The 14,608-nt window shown below is 40.5% G+C and overlaps 1 protein-coding gene across 2 annotated transcripts in view; it reads right to left on the bottom strand.

Moving 5' to 3' along the window:
* Positions 1-9,797: 9,797 nt before the first annotated feature.
* LOC127572709 (tyrosine-protein kinase transmembrane receptor ROR2-like) overlaps positions 9,798-14,608 on the bottom strand; it is a 42,527-nt gene continuing 37,716 nt past the window's right edge. For both annotated transcript variants that reach the window (XM_052020236.1, XM_052020237.1), the window contains 2 exons: positions 11,771-12,058; positions 9,798-11,376 (listed from right to left, as the gene is read on the bottom strand). In XM_052020236.1, coding sequence (XP_051876196.1) covers positions 11,348-11,376; positions 11,771-12,058 — 317 coding nt within the window. In that variant the 3' untranslated portion in view covers positions 9,798-11,347. The remainder of the gene's footprint in view (positions 11,377-11,770; positions 12,059-14,608) is intronic.

Here is a 14,608-nt window from a genome sequence, read left to right as displayed (position 1 = left end):
CAACTTGTGAATTTGGCCGGTGACCAAGTTACCAAGCCACTCTTGGTGAAGAACATTGAAGTTCCTAATCCAAAATACACTGTGCCCTTGCTACTCCCAAAGTTTCTTCCGAGTACAGATTCATTAACTGAGGTTGAAAGATGGTAATTAACAGGTATCCCCACCCATGTTCAATCTAATGCTCTGGGACTCAAGGGAACCTAGATTTAATGTTGAGGATCTCTTCCAAGTGTTGTAGCACTGCATTGCCCCCTTTATTGGCTTTGCTCTGCTCATGGAATGACATACATGAGGAGACTGGGACATTTACTGTAATACATAATTCTGTAAGTATGGTAAAGTCAAGCTGGTGGGTTTTGTGGGTTAGCCCTCCAACATCAGGCACAAGATACCATATAAACGTGAAAAGGATTTGAGGGTCAAATGGATATACCTTTGCTGTATTTCATAGAGTTGCAGAGATGTACAGTACGAAACAGGCCCTTTGGCCCACCAAAGCCATGCTGACTATTGACCACCCATTTACATTAATCCTACAATAATCCTATTTTGTTTTCCTTGCTAGATTCTCTTTGCTTCCCCCAGATTCCACTACTCACATGCACACCTGAGGCCACTTACAGTGGCCAATTAACCTACCAACCTGTACATCTTTGGTATGTGGGATAAAAACAAAGCACCCAGGGGAAACACATGCAGTCACAGAAAGAATGTGCAAACTCCACACAGACAGTACCCGAGGTCAGGATTGAACCAGGGTCACTGGCTCTGAGGCAGTGGCTCTACTAGCTGCTCAACTGTGCCACCCTGTTAATTTCATTGCTCGGTCAATGTTTGGTGGTCTCTCTAGTTTTATTCTTATTATTTTTTGTAGTAGTTTGATATAACTGAATGCTTTTCCAAAGAGGACTGAAGGGCTTTGGTGGGTTTGTAGTTACGAATATACCAGAAAGAGGGAGGACTCTATCTGGTATATTTGTAACTCCAAATCCACCATTCATGACTCCAGACCCACTGGACTTTCCTTAGAGAACATTAATGAATTGAATGGATTTTTTTTTTAAAACAACAAATATGCAGGATAAAAGAGGGAAAAACTATAGTAGAAGTTAGAGCCTGGCTTTCTGACGAGACCTTGATGGGATGCATCTACATTTATATTCATCACCAATATTGATTCAGCATTTTGCTCCAGACTTAATTCAGTGAATTTCAAATTATATTTCCTTGTTATCATCATCTTGGGATATGAACTTCTCTCTCTTGATCATTCATCCAGATCTCAGGATTACTAATCTGGTAATATAACCACAAACAACTCACCCCAACACCCCATCTGTGCTGATGCAGGTTTCATCCCAAAACGTCGACAATTCCTGCCCCCTCTCTCTGCAGATGCTGCTTGAGCTGCTGAGTTCCTCCAGATTGTTTGTTGCTCCACCCCAAATATTTATGATTCACACAAAGGGATGAGAGCAGAGGAAGAAGCCCAAAGGGAAAGTGTCAAAATGACAACAGGTAAACTTGGAGAACCAGAAGTGGGCAGCACTCAGACAGCACTGAGCCGGAGCAATGACACAGGCCCCACTTAATTTAGCAAGGAAAAACTTGAGGCAATGGAAGGAGGTACATGGAATGAAACAGACTTAAACGAGCAGGAAAGGAAAGCACAAAAGTTTTATAGAAAAAATGGTCAAAATTTAAGGAAAGCAAATAAAAAACCAGTTAAACTGTGCAGCAATGCAGAGCCTCACTGGGAAACCAGAGACTATAAATTGCAAGGATCCATAAATAGAAATTACCGAGAATTGGTTTAAGTAAAATTAAGGAAATTAAACTTTGCAGGGGAGGGAAAGGGCATTGGAGGAATTAGAGCTTGGCTACCCAACAAGTGCCATTTGGGACTCAACTATGTTTGTTGGTTTTGGTTTGGGTCAGCTATGAAAAAGATTACATACCCTCAGGATAATGCTGGTCCAGGGTTGCGAGCACTTTGTCGCAGACGCAGTAAGGTTGTTTCTCTCAGGGAGAAGGATAGCTCTTGGAGCAACTGTGTCAAGCAGGCACTGGAGAAAATGTGCTGCTGAAGGTTCTGATGAAGGGGCTTGGACCTGAAATGTTAACTGTTCCTCTGCCTGCCCTTCAGATCTCCAGTATCTGCAGCTTTTGTATTATTTTTCACCTACTGAAAGGGGCAGTGATCTGAGCTCAGGAGGTCACCGTGGCAGGAAGTCAGTGTGTTTGATTAAAAAAAGGTAGGGAAAAGATGCATTCGAGTGTTCTGCATGGGGTGGGCAATGCCCAGGAGCCAATTCTGGATGACGGCATTTTTGAAATTATTTTACATATAGCAAGAGTCAGGTCAAGTATTAAAACACTTAATGGGCTTTGACTGACCGGAGTGAGAATGCTTTGTAATTTTATGCCTGAGCAAATCACAAAGTGCAACAGTCACAATGCTAAAGAAAACATTGCCACCATCGGTAAGGATCATTGAATCCTTGTAGAGAGAGGGGGAAATAAAAGGAAAATATAGGATTACATAGCTGCCCTTCTCTCAAATAACCTCCAACCCCTTTTTGCCACATTTTTCCCATGGAAGAATTGAGATTGTTGCTGCAATGAGTATTAATAGATTCCAATTTACCTTTTCCAATGTTTTTAAAATGTTGCCAGATTGTAGCTCTACTAGTGCTGAACAGTAAGGAAAAGTGATAAGGGAATAAGCCAGAAATCTGAACAAGGTTGATCAGGATGACATTGCATGACTGAGGCGGCTCATGGGACTGGATTGCGTAATACTGCTCATTTCCTATGCACAATATACCAAAGATTTAAAATATTTAGCCAAAGTACAAGACCAGAGAGACTTGTTTTGTGCAGTAAATATACTTTGATATTAAAGAAATATGCAAAAAATCTTTTGAGCAATGTATTTAAAGTGAGGTCTCTTGCACATGCAAGACCATTGAAAAGCCAGATCATTTTTCTGATCAGAATGTTGATGGATTAATATGTAAACATCAACATTTAAAGGAAAAGGAAAGCAAAGGAATAATCCTTAACATTCATTATTTTGGATCACATAGGCACTAAACTGACTGAAAATCAGAGCTTGAATAGTGGTCAACATTATTTCCAACAGGGACTTACGTAGCAGCTCATTTTGAATAACTGATGCATTGTGTAGATGAACGACTGCTGTAAACAAAATGATTATGGATTTTCAGAAGGTGTTTGAAGAGGTGCCTCCATAGGAAGTTGTTTCAATAATTCATACTTCTGGTAGATGGAAGAGATCCCAGAACAAATTACAAATGAACACTACATTTGATCATACCAATTCAAAAGGCAGTCATTTACTACTGCTCTGTTTTTCCTTCCTTTTGCCACCTCTCCATTCATCTAGTGCATTCCAATTAAACATCCACTTCGTACTAGGCTTCGTACTAGGTTGTGCAGAGATTCTGCAGACACTGGAATCTGGAGCAATACACACAAAATGCTGTAAGGAGCTATAAACTGCAGGACAGCAATAACTAATCTTTTAGATTCAGTATTTCCATCCATTTTGTAAAAACCCTGTGCCCCCACTTATCTGGAGCAAACCATTACTACCCCAATCCTTAGTGCATCAATGGCTTAGCACAGGGCAAGGACTGTTACCATCAAGAACCTTCATTGTATGAATTTCATATTGTGATTCCTCTTGGGCCATCACTGTTTTGTCTATCCTTCTCCTCGTGAGATGAGCCACAAATATAAAATTCAATAGTTAAAAATATACATATGATATTAAGAAGTCAAAGTTCTCAAAAGTTACATATTTTTATCAAACACCCCTTGAAAAAAAAATTAGTATATTTGACAACCATTACATTCCCTTTATCAAATCACTGTGATTATTAAATAATTAGCCAAATTTGTCTTTAGAAATCGACACAAATAGTTCCAGATGAGCTAACATACCTAGAACTGATTGCAAATTTCATCTTTTATCAAGGACTCCAGAAAGATAACAATTAATTGATCCCAATTTGTAGGCAATTTCCTGATTCTCTCCTCCACCCCAACTAGGTGTGTAACATTTACCCGATTCTAGTATGCAAACTGTGTTCTGCCGATTACCTAAGCCTATGGATAGTTTACTTTTAATCCTCTTAATTTCACCAAATATCTTTGTAATTCCTAAGTGATTCTTGCAGGTAGTTATACATTTCTATTCATCTTCTGTTAATAATGTGAAGTAGATGATCATCTATCCCAAAATTATTCAAACTGTAAAACTGAAGTTCACAACAATATCCAAGTAAGAATTTGTTTGATCTTGATTAGGGAGCTTTACACTGGGAAATGGAGATGTTGAAGTGTGTTGGTGGGAGTGAACTGGTTGTGGAAAAAGGAATGCAAGTTGAATAACCAGAAGCTTTATCCAGAGGAATTTTCAACCTTTATGAGCCACGAGACTGGCAGATGCTGGAATCTGGAGCAATAAACAACCTGCTGGAAGAACTCAGCAGGTCAAGCAGCATCTGTGGGAGGAAAGGAAGTGATGCTTGACCAGCTGAGTTCTTTCAGCAGATCATTTGTTGCTTTCAACCTTCAGGGCTGGATATAGAAGATGGGGCTCAAATGGTACACTCACGTGGCTTTAAATTGATTCCTGAATAACAATGCCATCACACTATGGGGTAAATAAACTATTTCAAGATAATATCAGGTGAAGAAAAAACTTGGGACAACTCTCACAGGAACTGGGACCTGTCACTTAATGCAACTTGTCCTTATATGCCTTTCACTCCAGGTCAGCTACATTTGTCAATATTTTTTCCAAAAAAACTTTAATACCCTGCGAACCCAACCAAGTTTAATGGTCTGCAGTTTACAGTTGCAATCATGGTGAAACTGTCAGTATAAAACTTCTGGCAGTGAAACACAGAAATCAACTTCCCCTTAGAAATATCCTATAGTACACTCGTCCAGTCTTTCTATATGCAATCTACACAGAACTGATGATTCCATGTGCTTATTTTTTAAAAACACCCGATTCTCAGAATACAAACCATCAAAAATATTAAAGCCTTGCTAAGTTTTAACTGTGCTTTTAATCAAATAAGAACTATTTTTGCCAAGCAATTTCTCTGATCCCCAAAAACTAATGTATAGATTAACATTCCTTCCAAAAAACAATTTAAGGATTCAGTGGTTTTAAAAATAACCTTAAGTCATGTATATGCCCCACTCTTCAATTTGTTTTCTGTAAAATATTTAAAGTTGTAAAAGGGATTCTCACATTTCAGTCAGCTGTCTTTGAAAATTCTGCAGTCTGATTGATGCTTCAACCAGTTTGATGGCATTACTATTGATGGACACCATAGGTTTTCTTTTAAAGTTGAGAAATATAAATTACAGTGAATGCTACAGCATTGTGGGAAGATTTGCTGGATGTCAGTAGATAGGATCTTTTCATTTCTGTAGCCTAGAAGATACTGGCCAAATCAAAGACTAGTTCTACAAGGTTGTGTTTAGCTTTGAGAAATAAGTACATTCAACTCATTCCAACTACAAAATATTTCAATTACATTTCTAAAGCGTTAGTTCCAGTTGGTAAACTAAACCAGTTGGGGTTACATACATGACCATCATTGAAACAGTAGAATTTCTTTGATAACTAAATATTGCTAAAACACCAACTCAACACCTTGAAGTATAACGCTATCATTGTGAGTAATCATGAGTAGTCAGTTGTTTTTGGCACTTTCAATGTAATGTAATTTACTATAATTGTGCAGGCTTTGTAAAAGCCTCAAAGTAGCTCACACTGAGAGACACCATAATACATTGGATATTTATATACCCTCATCTGAACACAAGTCTGTTGCAGAGAACACATCAGAATGTTGATAGGGTAGCCTTCAGTTCGACAGATGTGCCCAATGAAATGATTGATGTGTTGGTAACCGTGCCAAAAATGTCAGTGGATTGCCATAATTCTTACCTGCCTTGCTCTGTCACTCATTTATTTATGTATGCAGAAGGCATTTTGATTTTCCCCCTTTATTTGCATTTAGTCAAGTTGATGAAAATCCATTTCAAACACCGATCATCCCAGGGATTGAACAAATAATTTTAGCAAGCACAGAGGCAGGGAAAGAGGGAGAGAGGCAGGGAAGGAAGGAAGGAACAAAAATGGAAAAGGAGTGATTAAATGACAAAAGAAATAATAATACAAGTTAACAGTTGGAGTTAATGGGACAAGTAAATAAAGAATGCCTAGAGGAACTGTAAATGGCAAACCATAAATCCTTACCAACAGTTGCAGATCCAGAAAGTGGAGGTATTGGTTATAATCTAAAATTACTGAGCTTGTTTTTAGGTCTGAAAGCCTAATCAAAAGACAAGCTACTTTTTTTCTCAAATTACCAGTCCTGATTCAACTTTAGCCAGGTGCATGCAAAGTTGTTTAATGCTTCATTCACATTTTCCAAACAGCAGGGGTCTAAATTTTGCTGATGCATGACTGTTCCAATGCTGATTGCCAGGGCTCTGAAACCATCCTACAGTATAAACATGGAAAAATTGGGAAATGCAATTACTCTTAGTGATTGCTGAATATAAATGGAGCAATAAAATCACATTCTGCTTTTGTTTCGCAAGGATACAGGCGCTTCAGCCCAATGAGTCCATGCTGACCATGGTGCCCACATATCTAGGCCCAATTTCCTGCATTCAGCCCATATCCTTCTATGCCCCGCCATGTACCTATCCAAGTGCTTCTTAAATGATACTATTATATCTGCCTCAACCACTTCTTCTTGCAGCTCTTTCGACACACTCACCACCCTCTGCATGAAAAAGTTGCCCCATGGTCCCTTTTAACTCTTTCCCCTCTCACCCCAAATCTATGCCCCCCAGTTTTGGACTCCCCTACCCTGGGGAAAAAGGCCGATACCGTCCACCTTATCTAGGCCTCTCATAATTTTAAAGATTTCTGTAAGGTTCGCCCCTCATTCTCTTATGTTCCAAGGATTAAAGATCTAGCCTGGCCAACCTCTCCCTATAACTCAGGCCCTCTAGTCCTGGCAACATCCTCGCAAATCTTTTCTGCACTCTTTCCAGTTTAACCACGTCCTTCCGATAACAGGGTGACCAAAACTATACACTGTACTCCAAATGCGGCCTCACCAACGACTTATACATCTGCAACATGTTCGAACTCCTGCCCTGACTGATGAAGGTCAGCGTGCTGAATACCTTTTTCACCACTCGGCCTACCTGTGACGCTGCTTTCAATGTCTATGCATTTGTACTCCTAGATCCCTCTGTTCTATTACACTCCCTAGTGCCCTACCATGCATAGTATGAAGTCCTACACTGGTTTGACTTTCCAAAATGTGTTACATCACACTTATCTGTATTAAGATCCATTTGCCACTCCTTGGCCCACTACCCTAAATGATCAAGATCCTCCTGTAATCTACGACAACCTTCTTCACTATCAACAACACCTCCTAATTTCATGTCATCTGCAAAATTATTGATCGAGCCTTGTGCTTTTGCATTCAAGTCATTTATACAAATGGTGAAATAATAAGGGTTCCAACATCAACCCCTGCGGTACACCACTAGTCACTGGCCTCCATTCTGAGAAACAACCTTCAGCCACTGCCCTTTGCTTCCTACCTCTGAGCCAATTTTGAATCTACCCAACTAGCTCTCCCTGGATTCCATGGCACCCAACCTTCCAGACTAGCCTACTATGCAGGACCTTGTCAAACGCCTTGCTAAAGTCCAAGACAACAACATCCACTGCCCTACCCTCATCTACCCTTCTGGTAACCTCTTCAAAAAATTCTGAAAGGTTCATCAAGCATGACTTTCCAAGCAAAGCCATGCTGACTCCTCCTAATTAGTCTCTGTCTATCCAAATGCTGGTAGATCCTGTCCCTCAGAACTTCCTCCAGTAACTTCCCCACTACTGACATCAGGCTGACTGGCCTGTGGTTCCCTGGCTTGTCCTTGCTACCCTTCTTAAACAATGGAACAACATTAGCCACCTTCCAGTCTTCAGGAATTTCACCAGTGGCTAACGATGAAGCAAATATCTCCACAAGGGTCTCCGCAATTTTCTCTCTAGCCTACCGCAAAGTCTGAGGATGCACTCGATCAGACTTTGGGGATTTATGCACCTTAATGCGCTGTAAGGCTGCAAATACCTCCTCCTTGGCAATATGAATTTCCTCCAAGACATTTCCACTTGTTTCCCTTATCTAGTGAGCAACCATAATTTTCTCCTCAGTAAACAGAGGAGAAATACTCGTTAAAAACCCCATCCATCTCCTGCAGCTCGAGACAAAGGCAGCCCTGCTGATATCTAAGGGGACCCATTCTCTTCCTAACGATCCTTTTACTCTTAATATAACTATAGAACCTCATAGGGTTTTCCTTAACATTACCTGCCAGATCCATCTCATACCCTCTCTTTGCCCTGTTGACTTCCCTCTTAAGAGTATTCTTAATCTTTTTTTTATATATAGTCATCAAGGGATTCACTTGTCGCTGATCTCCTAAGCCCAATGCATGCTTCCTTCTTTTTCTCAATATCCCTTGTCAGCCAAGGTTCCTATTGAGACCTGCACTGACTGCCTGCTCCCCTTACTTTTTCTAGTAGTCACCCATCTATCTGAAACCTGTACGCTGGGTGTGACCACCTCTTTTAAAGTCTCATCTGTGATGTTCTCAGATTCCAGGATGATCCTGAGTACATCCAATTCCAGCTCCAATTCCTTGAGCTGGTCTGTCAGGAGTGCAGCTAGGTGCACTTCCTACAGATGTAGTCATCAGGGAGACTGAGAGGTTCCCTGACATCCCAGATTTTGCAGGAGAAGCATTCCACTGGCCTAACTGCCATCCTGCCTACAACATAAGGATCAACAACAAAATAAAACCTTACTTGTGCCTCCTCACCGAAGCTTTTTTAAAGATCTGCTCTCACTCCCAACACCTGGGCCACCTAACTCAGCCTCTTGAGCCAAAGCCTCCCCACTCCTACACTGGCCCACTGTCAGTTGACCCTACCTTCTTTTTACTGGCAAAACTGTGTGGCAACTCAGCCAATCAAAAGCAACTTTTTAAAAGCTGCTGGCTCCTCCCCTCTGCTGCTCTGGCTGTCGCAACTGGAGAAAATAGGCTCTCAACTGAAAAACAAAACAACTTTTTAAAAAGATGCTGGCTCCTCCCCTCTGCTTCCAGAAGTTACAAGTCCATTTGGTAAAACTGATACACTATTATTATTTTTAAAAAGTTGATCTTGGATGGAACTGCACACCTTTATTTCTCCTCCTTGTGGAGATGAATTACATGCGAATGAAATGAAGCCTTTGCTTCAGCCTCATCCTACTAAGCACCTAACCCTCCAAGAGTTTGTCCATCTTAAGTCTCGTTGTTGCCAAGTTGTCAGGAATGGAAGCTGCCAAAACCTACAAAATGTCATTTGGCAGTTTGAGGGTAGCAGCTGCACTGGAGAAGGTTTGTGTAATGGAAGAATTAACCCAAAGGAAAAAAAAGAACAAGCATTGAGGATTCGTTTTAGCCTGTTTTTGTTTAGACATAAAAATCCACACAAACTCAGTCATTCCACATCATTTGAAACACTTATTTCATATGGTCTTGACAAATAAACAACTAAGCAATTTTATGATTGGAATTACAAACTATAACAATTTTTAAAATTGCACAGCATATCGTCACTTCATTATTCAGATGAGATGTTAACTTAGGCTCCATTCTGCAGGTGGAATGAAAAGGGTCCCATGCCACTATTCTGAAGGTGGCCTATATAATATGTATCCAATGATAACCACTTCTATTTATATAGGGCTTTTAAACAAAAATCCAAGGCACTTCCCAGCAATGATATTACACAAAAAGTTCATACTGAGCCATATGTGACACATATGTGACAAGGAAATATCTGGAAATATGAACAAATGTTACTCAAAATGACTGGTTTTAAGCAGTATCTTGAGATAAGAAAAATAGGTAGAAATACATGGAGTTTTGGGGATGGAATTCAATAGCATCTAGCCTTGGCAGTTACAGGTACGGCCATCGATTATATCTGAAGATGTCTAATGGGCTAGAATTGAAGGAGTGCAGAGATGCTGGAGAGTTATGGGGAGGTGATTACAGAAATGGGGAGGGTGATTTGAAAATTGAAGCATGAAAACCTTAAAATCAAAGTGTTGGTTCAACTAGAGCCAGTGCTGGTTAGCCAGCACAGGACTGATGGATAATAAGGAGCTGGTATAAGTTAGGGCCACAGAGTTATGGGTGACCTCACAGGAGACCATCCAGGGGTACATTGGAGCAGTGCATTGCAACAGTCAAGAGGTAACAAAGGGATGGATAAGGGCTCAGCAGCAGTTGATCTGAAACAGGGGCAGATTCAGAGACACTGCAGAAATGGAAAAATAATTGGTCTTGGTAAGGCCCAACTTGAGGCCAAATATGACACCAAGGTCGTGAAGAGTCAGGTTCAGTTTCGCACAGTTGCCAAGAAGACGGATGGAGTCAGCAGCTGGGGGAACAGAGTTTGTGCTGAGAACCAAAAACATTGGCTTTGGTTTTCCAAATGTTTAGTTGGCTGAATTTCTGCTCAACCAAAGTCTGACGATCGAGACACGGTGGAAGGATCATGAGAGGTGCTACTGAGGTAAATCTGGGTGGAATCAATATATACTTGGAAAATATTATCTTGTATTTGGATAATTTTATGGAGAGGTACAATGAAATTGCAGGGGGCTGGGTAGGATCTCAAGGTGACAGGAGAGTTTAATAATGCAGGAAGCGAAGTCACTACTGGTAATCTCTACATACACATAAACACATGGCATACGATTTAGACACTCTTGTTCACCCAGATCCTGGCTTAATCACTGATGTAGGGTTGGACCGTTCTTCCTCCATACAAAGATCAAGCCCTAAGCTCCACCTCGATTACAGATCAGACTCTCTAAACTTCAAGAATCAATGCTAGAGTCTAAATTGGAATTCATCCCATCACTGGCAGCTGCAGGCTCCTTACCCAAGACTATGATCTACTTCAGAGAACCCAGCCAGCTGGAAGCTAAGCCTATCAATGAGAGATTCTACATTACAATAAAAAGCATTGTGTAGAGTTAAGGCATTCAAAGAAACTAGAACTGAAACCCCATCCTGCCCTGGGTTATAAACCACATGTTAATTATACAGAACAGAGGAAAAACATTCAAAATATGTTAAACAATAAAAGACGAACATAATGAGAAGAGTGGAAAAAAATCAAGAAGTTGACAGGTCACACTTCTTACTGTCCACTGAGGGTTGGAGACTGTCCTACGAGAAAAGAACAAAATAAAAATTAATCCTCGACAAGCTGTAATGTTCAATAAAATACATGTAAATAATGTGTTTTTAATAATATCTGATCCACATCTCAAAAGTAATTAATTGATGATTCCCCCCCACTCCAAGGGATAGTACCTCAGTTTCATTAAACACGTACTGGAACACTAAGTTATATTAGACCCAGTAATCTACCATATAGATTACAATTTATAAGACATCAGCCAAAAAAGAGTATAGAACATTCCCACTCTACCTGCTAAAATAAAGTATATTCACGCACAGTAAACTTGATAGTATTATTAGTTGGGACAAAATTGTTTTGGAAGACTAAAGGTGTATGTAAGGCCAAAGGAGGAGAGCAATGAAGTTAAAAGGTACATACCATCTTTTACATATAGCACCCCAGTAGCTGTGATGGTTTTATTTTTATTGGAAGCAACACACTGGTAAAAGCCTGTGTCTGAGGTATTCAGGTCTTGAATTCGCAATCGAGAACCATATTCCGTTTTTCTTATCGTGATCCGTTTTCCTTTCTGAATAACTAATGAACCATTTTTCAGCCATCTTATGCTTGGAAGTGGATAGCCTGCTACCCTGCAGTGCAAATTAGCTGCCTGGCCTTCTACTGTGTTGATATTGTTCATAGGTGTCAGAAAGTTCAGAAAATAACCTGGGAGGCAAATAGTCAACTTCGTCAGAAGCAAATTTTTAAGTGATGCTTAAAGCTCTCAAATTACACAGGGTACACAGAGGACCAATGTTTTCAAATCTGACTGTATCTAATCCATTTCAACCCATTTGAAAACAGAACAGTACAGCACAGGAACAGACCTTTTGGCTCACAACGTCTGTGCTGAGCATGATGCAAAATTAAACTAATTCTCTTCTGCCTGCACAACATCCATATTCCTCTATTCCCTGCATATTCATGTGCCTATCTAAAAGCTTCTTGAACACCATCATTATATCCATTTCCAGTATCACCCCTGGCAGCACATTCCAGGCACTTGCCATGGTGTAAAAAAAAGTTGCTTTGCACATCCCCTTTAAATTCTCCCCCCATCACTGTACAGCTATGCCCTCGAGTATTGAATATTTCCACCCTGGAAAGAAGATTCTGGCTGTCTACCCTATCTATGCCTCTCATGATTTTATAAACTTCTGTCAGGTCTCCCCTCAGCCTTTGACACTCCAGAGAAAACAATCCAAGTTTGCCCAAACTCTCATTATAGCCAATACTCTCTAATCCAAGCAGAATCCTGGTAACCCTCTTCTAAAGCCTCCACATCCTTCCTGTAAGGGGGCAACCAGAACTGCATGCAATACTCTAAGTGCAGCCTAACCAAAGTTTTATACAACTGCAACATGGCTTCCTGACTCTTATACTCTACACTCCTAGCAATGAAGGCAAGCATGCCATACACTTACTTTACCACTCTATCTACTTGTTGCCACTTTCAGGAATGTATGGACTTGGACCCCAAGATCCCTCTGCACTTCAATGCTGTTAAGGGTCTTGCCATTAACTGTACACTTCCCCCTTACATTTGACCTCCCAAAGTGCAACACCTCACATTTGCCCGGATTTAACTCCATTTGCGTTTCTCCTCCCATATCTGCAACTGACCTATATCCTGCTGTATCTTGACGACCTTTTTTCCTGTCCGCAACTCCACCAATTTTTGTGTCATCTGCAAATATACTAAACAATCCTACATTTTCATCCAACGTAAGCTTTAGACAGGATACATCATCAATTGGGTTCAGTTTTAGATTGTTACTTGTAAGCACATCTTCAATCAGAAGAGGTCTCTATAGAATGCCGATGTTAAAACAATTATTTAAATTAATAAAACTGTTACAGAATTTAACATTAGGATATATTAAGAGACATAGAACAGGAAAGGGCTAATGGGACTCAGTACAACAAATGTATATGATTGGTATGGTAACAAAGTTGCATGACCTGGTACCGAGGAGGAAATGCTTGAACAAATGGAAATGTTATTAAAATGAATGTATTAATCTCAGCTGTGCATTGGGGACATGTTTGTAGGGCACATTTATTTTGCAGATGTTAAGTGCAAGGCCCATCCTGTCACACACTTCAGTGATTAATTTAACAATGACTTGGAGCTGGCTTCTGAACACTGCTTTCACAAGTATCATTTGGATATAGTAGTTCAACTGCTAAGCTTGGGGTAACCTTGTTTCTGGAGCGGAGGTGACATGGGTTGAAGAGATTTTCCATTATTCTTGTTGATTAGCTCCACTCCAGTGGGAGGCATGTTGGAGGCGAGCAGGATTAGCAGTAGTGCTGCAAGAACAATGGAGAAAATTGTCGGGGTGATGACTCCGCCTAGTTAAGATGTGTCTGCACCGAGATTAGGTGTGTTGTAGACATGTTGTTTAAGATCACAGTTTATGTGGCGTGATGAAACAAATGTCAAATGGAGAGGAATTTCCACAGCCACACAATTTGAGGCGATGTCCCTCCTGACTGATGGAATCAAAGGCTTAACCAAGATCAGAGGTGACCATTTACAGCTGTTTGTGGTGCTCCCCGTATTTTTCTTGGAATTGTGAATATCTCGTCATAAGAGCACAAGAAATAAGAGAGGAAGTAAGCCACTTGGCACCTCAAACCCACTCCACTATTCAATATCATGGCTGATCTTTTACCCAAGGCACCATTTATCTTGGTTCTCTTAAAATCCAGAAATCTGTTTACCCATGTTTTGAATGCCAAAGATTCACCAGCCTCTAAGTGAGGAAATTTCTCCTCACTTCTGGCCTAAATGGACGACCTATTATTTTGGGACTATGATCCATTAAGTCTGGTCTTCTTAACCAGGGGAAGCATCTTTCTTGCTTCTACTCTGTTGAGCCTTATTAAGAATTTTGTACATTTCAATGAGGCCACCTCTTATCCTTTTAACTTCTAGAGAGCGGCACAGTGGTGTAAGTTGTAGAGCTGCTGACTCACAGCTCCAGTGACACGGGTTCAATCCTGATCCCCAGTCTGTGTGAAGTTTGCACATTATCCTTGTGACCAAATGGGTTTCCTTCGGATGCTCCAGTTTCCTTCCACATCCCAAAGATGTGCAAGTTGGTAGGTTAATTGGCTGCACTAAATTGCCCCTAGTGGGTAGGGACTGGGTTGAGTTGGTGGGAATGTGGTGAGAATATAAAAATGGGATTAGTGTAAATGGTGGTTCAT

This window comes from Pristis pectinata, chromosome 7 (genome assembly GCF_009764475.1).
Source record: "Pristis pectinata isolate sPriPec2 chromosome 7, sPriPec2.1.pri, whole genome shotgun sequence".
Taxonomy (NCBI): Eukaryota; Metazoa; Chordata; class Chondrichthyes; order Rhinopristiformes; family Pristidae; genus Pristis; species Pristis pectinata.
Note: the sequence above shows the minus strand (reverse complement) of the source record. Positions and strands in the feature narration are given on the sequence as shown.